Here is an 18259-nt window from a genome sequence, read left to right as displayed (position 1 = left end):
TTTTTTAATCTGATTTTAGATAGAACTAAGAGAAAGATTTTTTTTTTACGTTCCTATTATATTGGGGGATTGTGAAGTGATTTGTTATGATAATTCATGTCCACCGGTCAATTATACAAAAGCTTTTGTGACTATATTTACTTTTGGCAGTGGTCCATTTGCTGAATCCTGTTTACGCTTTATTTAATGAGAATATTGAAGTACAGACCACATTGGACGAGAAGCCCTTGATTACATACTTACATATAGAAAAGGGGAAACCATTGGTTTCAAAACCACAAAGTGAACAAAGGGTCAATATGTATAAATGTGGTCATTACCATTAATGCAATTATATTTTGAAGGCAGATTTTGTCTTCATAAGGGGTAAGACTATCCACGCCAGAGGACATTTTTCTTGTGACTCTAAATGAGTGTATTTAGCCCAGTGTAAGATGTGTCCTGCATTCTATATAGGCAAAACTGATAGAATGGTAAGGGAACATGTATATGAGTATATACATATATATGATATCAGGAAGGGCAAAAATACTAATGCATTGTTTAAGCATATTAAAATGAGCGAGGGACATGAATTTTTTATTTTTTGTCCTTGAAAAAGCATTAAAGGACCTCCAGGGTAGATTTATTAGTAAATATGTCAAAAGTCAGGGACTTTGGTGGCAATTATTTTTGAATACCACCAGTTTTCTAGGTTAAAATTAATTTTGTTCAACTAATTGTCTTTTAAAATTGTAACATTATGAGGTTTGATTAATTTATAACTAAAATTCCCATTGTATATTTAGTTTTTAACTTAATTATTTTAATGTTTGTTTTTGTTTTCTGATTGGTTGGTACCTGTCACGTGTTGTTTTTGAAACAGTTTTTAAACTGAAGCAAGAAGTGATATGAATTGTTGTGAAGTTCAAACATTTTCAATGAAAGCACTTAACAATTTATTATAAAATAAATTCCTAGATTTCATAGTACCATAGTCTTTTTTTACCCATTTGTGGCAAGGTTTAGTGTTTTTAGCCTGTTTTTTTTCCTTTTCAAGGTGTATGCTGCTGAAGATATATCATATATTAACCTGTTTTGGACTACCTGAGCAACATAATGTCTGTCTGTACAGTAGTTTTACTACATTTATGGTGGGGTCAGATAAGTGCTGTGTCATTTACCTGTGCAACAAAGGCACTAATGCTGTGTGTTGGGCCAAGCAGGAAATATGCCATCTACCTGTGCAGTGGGGCATTAAAGCTGTGTGTTAGCCAGGCAGGTGATGTGCCAGCTACCTGTGCAGCAGGGTCATTAAAGCTGTTTATTTATTTGACATTTGTGAACCAAGATAGTCTGAGTGGGACAAAGTCCTTTTACAGAGAAGGCTGTTTGTTAGGTCAGGCAAGTGATTTGTCATCTACCTGTGCAATAGGGGCATTAAAATTGTGTGTTAGGTCAGGTAGGTGATGCGCCAAATACCTGTGCAGTTGGGGCATTAAACTGTGTGTTAGGTCAGGCAGTTGATGTGTCATCTTCTTGTGCAGTGGGGTCATTAAAGCTGTGAGTTAGATCAGGCATGTAATGTACCATCTACCTGTGCAATGGGGGGCGTTAATGTTGTGTGTTAGGCAGATGATGGGGTGTGCACCTGTACAGAGGGTGGAGGTATTTGTACACAGGGACAGCACTTCATCACACTGCCACCCTACATATGAGCTTTCAGCTCAGGGGCAGTGCAACATATGCTGTTATCTGAGGAGAGAGAAGCCGCTATATGTAGTAAGGAGGCCGTGCTGACTGCTTATTGACATCCAAACACAAGCATCTGTCAGATTATCTTTCTCTTTCAGCTTTTTTGTTTCATTTTCAAAACCAACAAGAAGTTGCTTTGTGAGCTCCACGTGTAAATCTAGCTGGTGCGGCAAGCTGATCTTTCTTCTCAGCAAAGGAAATAATGGCACATAAAGACGGACTCAGGTAAGGCTTTAGGGTCCAGTATAAAAATCTATGTTTACTTGGACACGGGTACCTGGGTCTTGGTGGTTATACTTGTGTTGATTACATGTATAAATCTATGTTTACTTGGACACGGGTACCTGGGTCTTGGTGGTTATACTTGTGTTGATTACATGTAAAAATCTATGTTTACTTGGACACGGGTACCTGGGTCTTGGTGGTTATACTTGTGCTGATTACATGTATAAATCTATGTTTACTTGGACACGGGTACCTGGGTCTTGGTGGTTATACTTGTGTTGATTACATGTATAAATCTATGTTTACTTGGACACGGGTACCTGGGTCTTGGTGGTTACACTTGTGTTGATTACATGTATAAATCTATGTTTACTTGGACACGGGTACCTGGGTCTTGGTGGTTATACTTGTGCTGATTACATGTATAAATCTATGTTTACTTGGACACGGGTACCTGGGTCTTGGTGGTTATACTTGTGTTGATTACATGTAAAAATCTATGTTTACTTGGACACGGGTACCTGGGTCTTGGTGGTTATACTTGTGTTGATTACATGTATAAAAATCTATGTTTACTTGGACATGGGTACCTGGGTCTTGGTGGTTATACTTGTGTTGATTACATGTAAAAATCTATGTTTACTTGGACACGGGTACCTGGGTCTTGGTGGTTATACTTGTGTTGATTACATGTAAAAATCTGTTTACTTGGACACGGGTACCTGGGTCTTGGTGGTTATACTTGTGTTGATTACATGTAAAAATCTATGTTTACTTAAACACGGGTACCTGGGTCTTGGTGGTTATACTTGTGCTGATTACATGTATAAATTTAGTGAACCAAAACCAAAAAACACACAAAAGGTACCAAAGAGCTCCACACTTATAAAAAACAGAGGAATAAAATTCTTGAATAAAGAGAGCTGCCTGTTCCACTGAAAGTTGTGTACAAGTTTTTTATAAGTGCGGACCTCTTTGGTGCCTTTTGTGTGTTTTGGTTTTGGTTCACTAGCTTTACTGAAGACACCATTATCCTCTGTTTTTGCTGTGGTTCTATGTATGAATGTAGGTGGTCCCAAACTGCCAAGCTGAATGAAAGAAATAAAAGAACTGCAGTGCTGTTACACGTGTAAAAACTGCACTTAGGAGTTCAATCTGTGTACTTAAAATGGTTTGTATGAAAAATACCACTGTATCAATTAATACACTATGGTGAACTATGGCAAACTTATATAAAGCTTTTGAAGATGTGGCAAAAAATGTCAAGAAAAACTGTCAGATAGTTATGGGATAAAATGTTCTGGGAAAGGCAATAATCATCACTATCCTTCAAGGAACAGCAATTGCCTGACTGATGACAGCTCTCCCTTATATGACAGGTGCACTCTTTACCATCAATGCCCCGTAGATAATGGCTTAATATACAATTCCAACATTTTTATTACTGTCAAGAAGAAAATAATGCAAATGGCCAGAGGTTGGTCTGTAATATCCAAAACTAAGCAGAGAACAAAAAATAGTATGACCACCACAGCTAAGACCATCAATGTAATGAACTCCAATAAAATAATAACTACTTAAAATGGATAATCACTTTCACACAAAAATATGTGCTTTATCAGATCCATATAAGTGCAAAGCACACAAAAATATATTTACAGAGCTTACAACCAATCAGATGCTGCGTAATCAATGATGCAATGACCAGGCCTTCACAGCCGGTTTTAAAGGTACATTAGAGTTTAACCCAGGAGATTTATGTGCTTGTAGGCATGCTATCCATTTCATTTCTGCTATCTCAGTCTTGTTGATGATGTCACCACCTCAAATGTTACCTTTAACCACCTCCAATACAATAAAAGTAAAAGAATACCCCTCATTATGACTAATATGTTTATACAGAGCATTAAGTATTTTTTTTCTTCTGATATCACCAAGGTGTTGAAGTACACAATCTTTCAAGTGCTAATTGATTTTACGCACATAAAAAGCCTAACAAGTCTTGCAACTGGCTATGTAAACAAAATTGCAAGATTTGCAGTCTGAATAAAAACTGAAGGCAAAACTCTTAAGTGTTTAGGGTATAAAAAACATGACTACAAAACATGAAACTACAAGCTTTACATGATTTTCATGGAAATATGCCCACTCTATCAAACATATGCACCTCTCCCTTAAACAGTCTATAACACAGCTGTCTCTTTAGAGATAAGTTGTTTTTAAAGGTAAAATAAGGTTTTTCCCCTACTACCACTCTCAGTTTATCATCTGATAAGAGAATGGGCCAAATCTTCCTTAAAAAATTACAAACAGTACTGACATTATTACTATAAGTTAAAGACAGCTACAACCAGATCAATTAGTTATCTGTCTGGAAGTAGTTCCTACACCTCTCCTAAGGTATGGCTTCCCAGTTGTAGATCTTAAAGCTTGTGCTTCTAGTGATATACACCTGACATCACCCTGTGTATATCCTCTCTTGATAAAATCATGAGTTAAAGTTTCTGAGGCTAATAAGTACTCCTCCTCCTTAGTGTGGAGTCTCGATATTCTAAGGAACTGTCCCTTCACAACATTATTATAAACATGAGTGGGGTGCATGCTAGTCCTATGCAAAAGGCCATTCTTCCGGCATGCCTTCCTAAATCGAGATGACGCAATAAGACCATTCTCTCCAATGGTTAAAGTAGTGTCTAAAAATATATGCTCTTAAAAGAATACTGAATAGTAAACCTAAACAGGGACTATTGCTCTCTAAATATAAAACAAAGTCATGTAAAAGTTCAGGGGTACCATCCCAAAGAATAAAAACATTGTCAGCAAAATGTTTATAATAAACTAGATCTAAAAACATGATCTGAAAACACTACTTCAGCTTCCCAGTTGGTTAGAACCAAATTGGTATAGCTGTTCACACAGGGTGTGCCCATCGCTACTGTTTCTACCAAAAAAAAAAACTTATCATTAAAAAAAAACATTATACTGTAAAACCAATTCAATATGTTCACATGAATAATTACTACTCTTGTGTAAAAACACTCTTACAGAGTCCAAACCAAAATCATTAGGGTAATCGTGAATGAAGTACAAACATCCATTGTCACTAAAAGAAAGCCTCTATTAAAACAATCAACATGTCACACACATGTTTTTATTACTGTTACGAAACACGATCCTTTGATGGAGCCACTAAATATGCTTGATTCATCAGAACTTGCATCACAGTAGATCAGTCACAACAGCTTGTAAATGACCAATTGAGTACACCCATTCTTGTAATGCATGTATTAAAGCTTATTACTTTACGAGAAAGTAGGACACCCCAAAAAAACATTTGTACTAGGGGGAAGCCCCTCCACCACCCCAAGTGGGGGCTTTGCCCTACACATCCTCATTTATTATTTCAGTCTGAGGTTACCAGAGCTCAAGAAAAAGCAATCACTGATAGTCAGTGTAATGACTGTCTTACTGTCTCCCCAAGGTACGCTGACCACCTTGTACCACCCAAAATACATTAATGTGCAAATATTTATAATGCTGATCTATGACAAGGAGCAACAAAGCATAAGCAAGTGTCAGCTCAAGCCATTATGCTCAAGAAATAGTGAAGTGAGCTTTGTAATTCTGAGCAAGTGACTGTAGACTTCTTCAGACAACGGACACCATTATTCCTCAGCTCAGCACAATAATGAGCTCTAAAGTAGGAATATTGTTGAAGGAACTTGCTGAATGTATAACATGAATGCTGCTGCAGACACACACTCTGTTTTCTGTATATGTATACATATATATACACACACAGATATATATATATATATATATATATATATATATATATATATATATATATATATATTTATATAATAGATATATATATATAGAGAGAGAGGGGGGGGGATAAAACAGCTGCGAGAAAATTATCTTAATCAAAAGAATAAACTGCATTTTTAATTCTGTTTTCACATTTTCATTCAATTTTCTAAGTACCTGGTGTTTGATACAATATCTGTGAGAGCGCCGCCCTGTAGGAACTCCATCACCACCCACAGTTCTTCCATTACTAGGTAACTCTTGTACATCTCTACAACATTTGGATGATGGTAATCTCTCATTATAACCACCTGTGGCAGAAGCAAGAGAAGTTTGTTAGTACATTCTTACAGACTTTAAACATCCTACAGACTACAGCCTTCTAAGTTAATTTGATCGTTTGTTAATCATTTTAGTGGCCTGTTCCAGTGAGGACCTTTTATAGGCACGTCCTGGGTAATGATAACCATAATATATATTGTCTGCTTAGAGCAGACAACTAACAAGCCTATTTCTAGGAGATGGGAAAAACCCTCAAACTGAATACTAGCAAATTCTTCACGGACAGTAGGCGGATAAAAAATAAAAATAAAAAAACTCCAGAACGTGGAGCTGTAAGACAGACACTTAAACCAAAAATTGACCATGGCACTCAAAAAGACAAAAAAAATTGTCTTACAAACTATAAAAAATTATTTGTATTTGCAAACATGCTGATACAAAGATGTACAACCATAAGGCATTGAGTTTGATTCGGTGCAGAAGTGTCCAACAATGTAGCACTTAGGTTTCTGTGAAGAGCTTTCACACTATACATCAAATAGCTTATTTGTTTATAGCAACACTTCCCCTACCCAAATGTTGTTTCTGAAATTGAGATGTGCATTGTAGAACGTATAACATAACAACAAAAACCAGATTGTGTATTGTGGCTCATTAAACTTTTGGAATTATGCTGGGGCTGACCGGTGTTTGGTATCTCCTCTCAACAGTGCTTTCAGTTGGTTATCAATGTATAACATAACACACCACACTGAAAAAAGGTTTCACGGATCTTTACTTACTCCCAGAATGCCCCTTGCCAAACTGGGTGCACACATAATTTCTTAAGTACACATGACGCGTGTGCGTGTGTGTGTGTGTGTGTGTGTGTGTGTGTGTGTGTCTGTGACACACACACACACACACACACACACACACACACACACACACACACGAAAATGCAGCCAACTATATAACAATCATTTACTTGTAAGAAATATCACAATGGGCACTGTACAGTCTTTTTTTTTTCAACCACTGGTTATGTGCCACTTATGAGACAAGGTTATAACATATAGGATACCGTATCTAGACTACATTAAAATAGGTTTTTGACAAACATACCACTGTATGCACAGGACTCAGTTATGTTTTGGAATTAACATTATATACTTTCAGTAAAGCTGATGCAACTAAAAAAAAACTTAGAAAGGCAAACAAGTCAAGTAAAAAAAGAATGTCACATATGACAGATTTAAACATGAACTTTGCAAGTATACTTTTGATAAAGTAAGTCGTTTTAGCTTGGAATAATCATCTTTAATGTGAATTTACACAACTCATAACCATCTCATTTGAATTAATAGAGGTGCTTGTCATTACAGTAAAAAAGCCTTCCCTTGTAGACTGTAAATCTGTGTCACATGACCAGATGGCAAACATCAAATGGCAACTGTCAGAGTATAAAATATCAAAAAGTCATGACAGTGAAGGATAAATAACTCTTTAGTTAAATGCCTAAAATAATACTTTTAGCAGTTGCATCAATATAATGAAAACAAGAAACCCAAGGCACACTATTCCCAAAGTTTTAGAAGGGGTAAAACACCTTTATTGCATTGCTTAACTATTGTAATTTAGCGACCTCACGGTAACCAAACAATGTAATAACTAATGACAGTTAGACTTTAAGCAACCATTTAGCTCTGTCTATGAAACAGCCAGTAGCTGCTGACTTAGTCCTGTCTGCATCTTTTGTGACCCTAGGTAAGCTAGCAACCCATATGCTGCAGGATGCAGATGAGAGGACTGAGTGGCTAGAGGCTGGCTCACCCATCCTCGGAGAGGAAAGTGGAACTGCTGGCTGAGCCAATGAGTGGTCACAGTCTTGCCTCTTCTGAGAGGGGAAAGAGGAACTGCTAGATGAGCCAATGAGTGGTCAGAGGTTGGTTTACCCTTCCTGGGAGGGAAGAGTGTAGCTGTAGACTGTGCCACAGCCAATAAGTGGCCAAAAGCTGGCTCATCCTTTCTGGGAGGGGAAAATGTAGCTGCTGGCAGAGCCAATCAAGTTTGAAAAGGCACAGAGCCTGAAGATAGACAGTGTTGTTAGCTCAGGTCAGGAATAACTGAAGTATAAGAGGAAATGTCTGCAACTCCCTGACACCATAGGCATAATGCTGTATGTTCCAGCCAGAAGTGGATGAAAAACAGGAAAGGAAAACCATGCTGCCATAGTGCAGGCCACATCCCTGTTCAAGTCTAACTGCCCACGGCCATTGAGGACGGAGTGACTGAATGAGTCACTAGGGTGGGAGAATCAAGAAAGTAACAAAAAGAATAGAAAATACTATCAACAGGCAATCAGCAAAGCATAAATTCAAACAACAGCCTGTTGAGAAGGTTGTCATCCTGATCTAAAAATTATTTCCTGCGAAGAAAATTTATGGCATCTCACAACAGGTGTACTAAATTTGATTCAGAAGGAGTCTTATGGCAGTATTATTTTTTTATTATTCTAAGCATTCTGTAGAAACATCTACACTGACTGAGGAAATAAAATAAGATACCTGCAGTTCTGCCTGTAAAGGTTTGTCCTGTTTCTAGCTGGTAGTGAGAACAGAATATATGAACATCTGGCCAGTAAAATCTTCTTGAACTATAGTATTCTGTAAACAAGCAGCAAAAGTATCAGCAGGTCCAGCACTGTGTACCTTAACAATACCTGACAGTTTTATTATATTTGTTAGAACAAAGGGCAATAGAATGGAAAAGCAATTTTGACATAGTCAACTTGGCTACAGGTAGGCCTTATTTCCCATTTATATAGGGGATGAAGAGGTAGTCAGTCTTTGCGCCACTCTTGGTTTTCTCTGTGTAATATCTGGGCTATCAAAGGACATCCAGGGTTTGTAACACTCTGTTACCATTGTTTACATGTTTTGGGGAACAAAGACATAGTTGAATAGCAAGGTTAAAACAGACATATGAGACAATGTAAGGCATGCAAGTCAAATTATTTCTTTTAATCATCCCCTATCTCAGAGAGCAACCATATGCACCATATGCCATTGTAAGCCCTGAACTGTACAAATTCTTCATTCTGAAAATATTACCAGAATGAAGGTGCTCTCTCTGAAAGGAACTTTAAAAGCAGTTGGTTCTGGGAAGGGTAGAATAAATTTTCTATAATGAAATTGAAGTCCCATAACAAGGTAAGATTGTATGCTGATGTAGCCTCAAAGTTAGAACCCTTTCACAAAATATATCTGCTGGATCTTTTAGTATTTAATATCACATTCTCTTTTAAACTTTAAGGCAGTATCAAATACTGTTTGGAACAGCAGACTCATACAAGTTGATTCAGACTGGGCTGTTACCCAGTTGGCAAGTGAGACAATTGAAACTATTCCACCACTTTGAGGTGTGGCTGGACTCATCATTTACATGTGTGATGAAACTAAATGCTAAATCAACAACAGCCTTCGTTCTTTTTGGATATTCTCCAGGTTTCTTTCATCTGAAGCAAGATTGGCCATTGGCCAATTAGTACTAATGTTTCAGTTAGACTGCATTCTCCTCTGCCTTGACTTATGATGCTTCTAGTAAGAATGCTTGTTATCAGCAAATTGTTTCTGACAGAATCTTTTGTTTTTTTTTTTTAAATATTTAGACTGAGACATCGTTGCAGCATTCAAAGAACAAAGTGACTGCTTGTCAAAGACTGCTCTGATCTATTAATTTCTGGTTTCTCATTTAGGTAATAGCATTTTGAATGATATCCCACCTCACCTTAGCACATAAATGAGAAAATAAATCTGTGGGTTATCACTTTAGATCTCAATGTGGTACGTACGTATTATTGCAACCAGATTTCAAAGTCACCCTAATTTCTAACATTATCGAGAAACTACTTTATCTTACAATGAGAAGGAGTGTGTAAACTCCAAATTAGTTTTGTATCACATTGGTCCTGAAATAGGAACAGGAGTAACGGCCAAATTCCTCTTCCTGGGTAGCATCCTTTTGCACTGTAAATGAATGCAAAATTTTGTTAAGGCATACAGTAGCAGCTTGCCAGTAACAGCAGATATTCAGGCTCGTGATTAATGTGCTTATTTACATGTGCATATTTAACCATTTTCTTTTGGTGTGAGTTTATGGAAGGCTGAAGTAAGGCATGCAATCCGTTTTTCTTCCGTGCCCTGATATCCTCTGTTTAAATTGTACACCAAGCCGTGGAATACTTAAGTTTATTTTTCTTCCTGTAACAAGAAAATGCAGAGGAAAGTTTCCTCCTAAGAATTATTGGTCATTCACTTGAACGGTTATTCTTTTTGCTTTTGTATAGGTGTGTAGTTTTTCCGACTTCCACTTCTCAACGCCATTTATTTTGTGGCCTTTGCTGTAATAGTGTACATGACTAGTTGTAGTTACCCATACATATCAGCCCAATTCTAAGTCTACATGTGGTACAGTGTACTTAACTGCTGTCATTTAAGTGGTACCCTGACATCTCAGATGCTCAGGTAAGAGCTGCCCTCTCCAAAGCAAAAAACACAGCATCAATGGGACCAGACGGAGTCCCGGGCTGCGTTCTACATGAACTCCAAGAAGAGCTAAACCCAAACATAAAAATACTGTTCAATCTCAGCCTTACTACAGGATATGTACCCAAAGAGTGGCGTACAGCAACAGTGGTCCCTCTCCACAAAGGTGGTGCCCCAACGGATCCTGGAAACTATCGCCCCATAAGCCTGACTAGCTTGGTCTGCAAAGCTATGGAAAGGATCATCATGGACCTCATAAATAAAGATATTGGGGACCTACAGACACTGGATCCTACCCAGTTCAGCCTTGTTAAGGGCAGATCCTGCCTCTTAAACCTGGTCACTTTCTTTGAAACAGTCACCAAGGCCATTGACGAATAGGGAAGGTGGTCCACACAGCCTACCTGGACCTCGCAAAAGCCTTCGATACAATACCCCACTTGGGCATTATAGATAAGCTCACCAGCTTAAATATAAACCCCTATGTCACTAGATGGGTTGCAAACTGGCTCAAGGACAGAACCCACATGGTTAGAATTGCTGGAGCCATGTCAGACTCCAAACCAGTTACAAGTGGCATCCCACAAGGCTCAGTCCTGGGACCTCTCTTGTTCGGTATATATTTCTCGGAGGTACAGGCCAACACAGAAGTACTGTGGCTGACCAAGTTCGCAGATGACTGCAAACTAGGCGCCATAATCGACTCTCCAGCCGACACAAGCATCCTACAAAAGGGCCTCATAGAAACAGACAACTGGTGCCAGAGCCATGGCCTCAAGCTAAATGCCAAAAAGTGTATAGTCATCCCCTTTGGCAAAAACAAAGTGCCCACAAATTACCACATAGGTGGTAATCCATTAAGTACGGAAGAAGTAATTAGGGACCTGGGGACCCAGGTTGATAGCAATCTCTCATTTGAAAACCACATGGCCAAAGTGGTTAGAAAAACATTTTATATAGCCCACCTAATCATGAAGGGATTCACATCAAGATCAGGGGAGGTCATCGTGCCTCTTTACTCATCCCTCATCAGGCCCATAATTGAGTACAATGCCCCTTTTGGGATGTACCTTACCAGACACCTGCAGCAACTGGAAAGACCCCAAAAGTACCTCACCAAGAGGATCAAAGGGCTCAAACAGATGCCATATGCTGCCCGGTTAAAGAAACTCCAGCTCAACTCAGTGGCATACCACCTGCTCAGAGGTGATCTGTGCCTGATGTATAAAGCCATGTCCAACCCGGAATTAATGGACATGCTGCACCTCAGAAAATCCAAATCCCATCGAGCTACGTGCTCGAGACTTGAACCTCAGCACTGAAATAAATAGGACATGCTGGAGGAACAGATTCATAACCCAGAGGCTCCCTTCACTCTGGAATAAAATCCCAGTCCAGGTTAGGCAGAGTCCCTCATTGACTCTCTTCAAGAGGAATCTTGATGAGTGGATGGGAGATCATAGGTTTACCCCAGGTATCACTTCTGTGTCACTGTTAGACAGAGGCACAGTATACTAACCTCGAAAAAGGGCATAGCAAAATTCATTTAAAATGGGTGGCGAAAGCCAAACACACTCTGGCTAGGCTTATAAATGCCCTAGGGCAGATAGCCTAGTATGAACCTATGAACCTATGAATCTATGAACCTATGCTTTAAGGTTTCAGCAATAGATCACTTGGGGAGGAGTCGCATAATTCCAAAAATTATGCCACAGCCCAAGCATAAGAAAAATGGATGTACCTCTTATTTTCTGAGGTTTAAAAAAAGCGTTTAACAAACATGCCTATCCAACCAGTCTAAAGAGATACTAGAAAAACATGTAAATGAAACTACTCAACCTGACAACTTCTGACCACACTGTCAAAAGTACCTTACAAAAGGGACACCTCCCTGCACCGCCTCTACCCTGAAAACTATTGCAGCACCATAAGGCAAGACATCCAAGGCCTGGAGTGAGTACGCATCCCATGTTGACAATTCCCCATATAACACATGCTGTTAAACTGTCCTTATTTATTTGATTTGACCATGTCTCTTTGCAATTAAATGAAGTACATCTTAAAAATATGCTACAAATAATATATATATATATATATATATATATATATATACAAGCATCATCAGCCCATGCATATGTGAAGCAATTTATGAAACATTTGGTTCCTGGTTACAATAATATGTAAGTACCCTCAATGTCACTGTTGTGCTATACTGACAGTTTATTTTCCCTGGTAAATGGGATTAACAATTGCTGATACTCTCCAGGCAGAATTAGTTGCTGTAGAGTGATGCTGGTGTAACCACCTTCAACAGGTGAGTACCTCTCTACCACCGTAATGATCATCGTGTGACAGTAAGTCCTAATCCTGAGAATTATGCAGTGATCAAACAAGTGAGGAAGGAGTCAGTTTTCTTCCCTTCACTAATATTGAATGACTTCTCGAGAAAAGGAAGTTCTTTAAGACCAGTTCACACCCCATTTGTAATGCTTGAAGGAGTTAAGAGGAGAAAAGCAGACTGCTGCCACATAGTTGTCTTTTAAAGGAATATCCTTAACTTCTGCCTATGAGGTCACAAGGGACCTAGTGAATCTTAACTAAAGTGTACTTGGAGGATATATCCCATGAGATTCACAGTGGTTCATTTGATGTAGTTGGCTACTGTTGACTGCAAAGCCACCTTGTCTTCTGAGATCCTTGGAATAAGATGAAGAGAAAGTCTGCATTCCTACGAAGCTGAGTTCTGTTTAATTAGAGTGAGAATCCTCTCAAGAACATTTTGTGCTTTGAGGAACCACACCATAATTAAAGGATGGGAGCTCAGTGGACTGCTATCTGTAAAAAAGGGTGTCTATCTGGGGAATAAATGACAACACTAGGTTCACGGACAGTTCCGCTTCATGAATGGTTAGCAAGAAGATCTTAAAGAATGGGAAGAACAGCTGTCCTACTCTCTCTTGGTTGTGCAAATGGCCAGAAGGAATATAGCTTTGCTAGTAAGGCACAACAGATCTGCTTCCTCTAAGGGTCCAGATAAAGGTTTGGCTAGGAAGTCTGTTACTATACTCAGGTCTTACAGAGGAGTCATTCTGCTTTTGGGAGCCACAAATTCTTTTGCTTTGAGGAGGTGAATAAAAATGGTGTAAGATCCATAAAGGAAGAATACCACTGTGCCATATGACGCCCTATTGCTGCTTCTATGAGCCTAAGAGAACCCCTGCCATCCTTGAGGAATAGGAGTAGGAGAGGGACAGATTCAGAAGTGGCATCCCTTGAGCTTAAACAGAACTTTTAGATTTTCCATTGTCAGATATAGGAAGATTTTTAAGACTATAGATGGATCTCAGCTACTACCTGCAATGACCCTTGCTCAGGAGGCCATCCCTTTCAGAAGCCAATGTATGAGAGGAAGGTCCATGAAACTGGGGTGAAGAACTGGGGCCTAGAACAGAAAAGGTAAGGCTGGTAGTCAAAATTTATGGATAGTCTATGGCCACTGCAGAAGGAATTGTGAACCCTTGCATATCTTCCTAGAGTGCACTTAAACGGACCACCAATGCTCTTTGTTTTTTGTTATGAGTTGAAATATTTGCTGGCACTTGAGTCACAGACATTGTATGTGATAGAAGACTGCCCCATCTTTGAAGGACTGAATCTATTAAGAGAAAGAGAGACTACGGAGAACAACATGCATCGTACAAGTGAGGTTTTTGTGGTTTGTCTATTAGCTTTCTTGCTCTTATGGGTAGGGACAGTCATGGTGAGGGTTTCTGTTTACCTCTAGGCTCATCTTTATAACCTCTGTCTTGATGCCCTCATGTTTCAAAGAACCCAAAGACACAAGATCTGTCAGGGAGGCCCTCCTGCCTAGATTTGTAGTACATAATGGAGGGAAGGAGTACTTTGGATGACTATTAATTTTCCTGCCTGTGCATTGGACTGGAATCAGGCAGATGATGGGAAAGCTTTGCCCTAGCTGGTGTTAGTTCTATGAGCTGATATATCTGTGTAGCGCTCCTGCTGAAGCTGACCACCCAAAACGTGGTTTGACAGAAATGACAGGGCCTAATGTATGTGCTGAGGGAATGATTAAAAGGACCTAAATCATATTAGCTAGCCGTGTAAATAAGGAAATACGTGAAAGCATCCTGTCACAGGTAGCTAGGCAAAAGCATAAATAGAACTAATTATTGAGGAGTTTGAATCCAAGGAAGTGAAAAATTAATTGGCTGGACTAGATTATGAAGGGAGGTATCTTTCAAGGCTCTTTAAGATAGGAAATCTTCTGGTATGATGTACAAGGAAACAGTTTCAGGAACTTCATTCTGAGGTGGTGGTACCTTATGAATGAGTTAAAGTTCTAAAATTGCATAAACTCTTAATTCTGAAATCAGGAAACAGAGTTGCAAGCTGTGTAGTAGGTTGACATGAATCTAAACAAAACGGCAGCCTCCAAGAGACCTGTTGAGCATTGCAAGGCAATAGGGGCATGTTATGGCAAGAAATTCATAAACAGTGATGTGATGCACTAGTCTGGACATTCTGAGAAAAAAAAGTAAAACAAAATGGAATTAGAACATCAGAAAAATGTGGAAAATAATCAGAAGTAATGTTCTGGAAAGATCTGTGAAGGAGGGATTTTTACTGCAAAATGCCTTGAATAGAGGAGAATTAACACTATAGACTAAAGTAACCTGATCACAGAAAAGGGGAAATCCCACAGTTGTAAGTGTTACAGCCCAGGTAAGGACCACTAACAAAATTATGTTTACAGCTACAGACTTTATTGGGACTACAGCCTGCAGTAACTTTTAGTTATGTACTCACCATAACTTCAGATGTTTGGGATCCATCTCGCCTACATTCTGAATGATTATTGGCTGAGCTTACTATATCCCAGGATGCACCACCAACAGTCCCCCAGATCTAGTTTGTCCGCACACATGCATACCCTGCTTATATAACATCGTCAGATGAAACAAGATAAAAACAGTGGAGCTCAAATGGGTTCTATCTCTTCTGATCTGCAAGGCAGGGGAAAGATGGATCCCAAACATCTGAAGTTATGGTGAGTACATAACTAAAAGATGTTATGTGATCCTATCTAGCACCTGAATCCTGGGTGGCTCACTGGAAAACACTCCTGAGTACCGTGGAACCAAATGAAGCTGATGCCACATCCAATTTGTAGTAATAGCAAGCTTGGAATGAAAAGCTATAGAAGTAGCCATAGCTCTGGTAGAATGAGCTTTGATAGATGATTATTTGAAGAAGAATAGGCCTGAGTTATGCAATCTCTGATCCATTTTGAGATTGTAGCTTTTGTGATGGTTTGGCCCAATTTATTATCTGAGAAGGACACAAACAACTGGTCTGACTTACGGTTGCTGGGTCCTGTCTAAATAGAATGAACATCCAATTTATGGAGAGTATATTCTGCCTCATTAGAGAATTTTGGAAAGAAAACTGGTAGTTCTAGGGATTGTTGAAGACAGAAACTAGAGCAGACCTTTGGGACAAAGGATGGATTAGGCCTAAGAGATACTCTATCTTTGTGGAAAATCAGATATGGTGTTTTAATAGACAGGGCTTGAAGCTCTGAGACTCTTCTTGCTGAAGTAATAGCCACTAAGAAAGCCGTTTTCCATGACAGATATTTTAATTCGCATGTAGCAGCCGGTTCAAAGGAGATGTTAATGCACTAAATCAAGATCCCACGGAGGTGCAGGATGAAAACTGGTGGTCTTAACAGACTCGCACCTTTAATGAATGTTTTGCATAGCCTGCTGCTCATCAAAGGAGGATCCGATTCATTGAATTTAGAAATAGCAGCTAGTTGAACTTTAATAGTTGAGACAGAAGATCCCTGATTAAATAGGGATGTTAAGAATTTCAAAACTTCTGGGACAGGAGCAGTGATAGGGTCTAAGCCCTTGAGTTGAGCCCAGATAGCAAACCTCTTCCACTTACTGAGGTACAATTTGTTAGTGGTGGGTTTATGGGCCAAGACAAAATGTGAACAACTTCCGGTCTAGTGTGTGGCTTCTGACTAAGGTCGAAGTGGAGGAGCCAAGCTGTCAATTTCAGAGATTGAAGAGACTGATGCCAATGTCCCGACTGATGGATTAGCAAGATCAGGTCTAAGGTCCACGGATCGTCCACTGCATGCTTTTCAGGTAAGGAAACCATATCTGACGAGGCCAGTATGGGGCAATCAGAATCATTGAAGACCTTAGCTGGGAAGCTTTTGAATGACTTTGGGAAGGAGTGGGATTGGAGGAAAAGCATAAAGCACCCTGTTGGCCAGGGTTGAGCTAGAGCATCCATGGCGGTACTTCCTGATGTGGAATCAAAGAGAAGAATCTTTGGCACTTGGTGTTCTGTGGAGTGTCCCCATCTTTTGAAAACCTGGGCTGCTACTGTTTAGAGACCATTCGTGAGGAGAGAGAATTGTCCTGCTTAATTTGTCCGCCAATACATTTGACTTTCCGGGATGTGGGTCGCTACCAAGAAACGGTTGGTAGCTACAGCCCATTCCCACACTCTCATGGCCTCTCTGCAGAGGGGATACGATCTGGTCCCTCCTTGTTTGTTCAGATACCAAACCACCGACATGTTGTCTGTGTGGATGGCGATGATACCCTGAGGAAGGAACTTGTGTAAGGCTTGTAGGGATCGGTACAGCCCTCATCTCCAACACGTTGATGTGGAGAAGAGCAGCCAGGAGCCCTGAACTAGCCTGCCCAGACAATGCCCCCCCCACCCTATCTGGGAGGCATCTGTCGTCAGGGTAACCGCTGGAGGGGGGAGAACAAAGGGTTTGCCCTGATCTAGGTTGGATGTCTGAAGCCACCAGCGCAGGTCCCTTTGCATATTTCCGTAATCATGATGAGATGATTGAGTGGGAGATCTTGAAAGGTCCATTGAGTTGATAAGAGCCACTGAAGAATCCTCATGTGTAACCTTGCTAGAGGAACTAAAAGTACCGTGGCAGACATTGAGCCTAGAACCTGTAGGACCATCCTGGCTGGGGCTTTGGATCTCGAGATCAGAGCTTGCACTTGGCCCTGTAAGGTTCGGATCCTTTCGGCAGGAAGAAAGACACGCATCAATCTTGAGTCTATCTCTGCTCCTATAAACTTTATGCTGAGAGGGCAGCAAGACAGACTTTGACCAATTGAATGTAATCCCCAGGGAAACACCCAGGAGATGGTGGCTTTGAGGTTGTCCATAAGTAGATGCCTGGTGGTGGCAGTCAGGAGCCAGTCGTCGAGATAGGGAAACACTTGGAATCCAAGGCTCCTTAGGTGAGCCGTCACTACTGCCAAACACTTGGTGAACACCCTGGGGGCTGTGGTGAGGCCAAAGGGCAGAGCACAAAATTGGTAATGACTGGCTCCCAGGCTGAGATACCTTCTGGACGCCTGATGTATCGGTATGTGATAATAGTGAGGTCTATGGAGCACATCCAAACATCCTTCTCCAACAACGGGAGAATGGATTGCAACGTGACCATTAATTTGGATTGATAGGTTCAGTCTGCTGAGATCCAATATTGGTCTCAGGTCCCCTGTCTTTTGGCACTAAAAGAACCTGGAGTAATTTCCTAATCCGATTTGGTCTGTGATGACTTTTGTAGCAGCTTTGAAGCTTCTGCTACTATTTCCCTTTGACTGGGTGGT

The 18259-nt window shown here is 39.9% G+C and overlaps 1 protein-coding gene across 8 annotated transcripts in view; it reads right to left on the bottom strand.

Annotated features, from left to right (window-relative positions):
• Positions 1-18259, bottom strand: part of LOC122804340 (serine/threonine-protein kinase PAK 6-like) — a 1141536-nt gene that overhangs the window by 149719 nt on the left and 973558 nt on the right. For all 8 annotated transcript variants that reach the window (XM_044074151.1, XM_044074147.1, XM_044074152.1 and 5 more), the window contains one exon: positions 5947-6080. In XM_044074151.1, the coding sequence (XP_043930086.1) occupies positions 5947-6080 (134 nt within the window). The remainder of the gene's footprint in view (positions 1-5946; positions 6081-18259) is intronic.

The sequence above is a fragment of the Protopterus annectens genome, chromosome 6.part0, assembly GCF_019279795.1.
Source record: "Protopterus annectens isolate FY-2018-M chromosome 6.part0, PAN1.0, whole genome shotgun sequence".
Lineage (NCBI taxonomy): Eukaryota > Metazoa > Chordata > Ceratodontiformes > Protopteridae > Protopterus > Protopterus annectens.
Note: the sequence above shows the minus strand (reverse complement) of the source record. Positions and strands in the feature narration are given on the sequence as shown.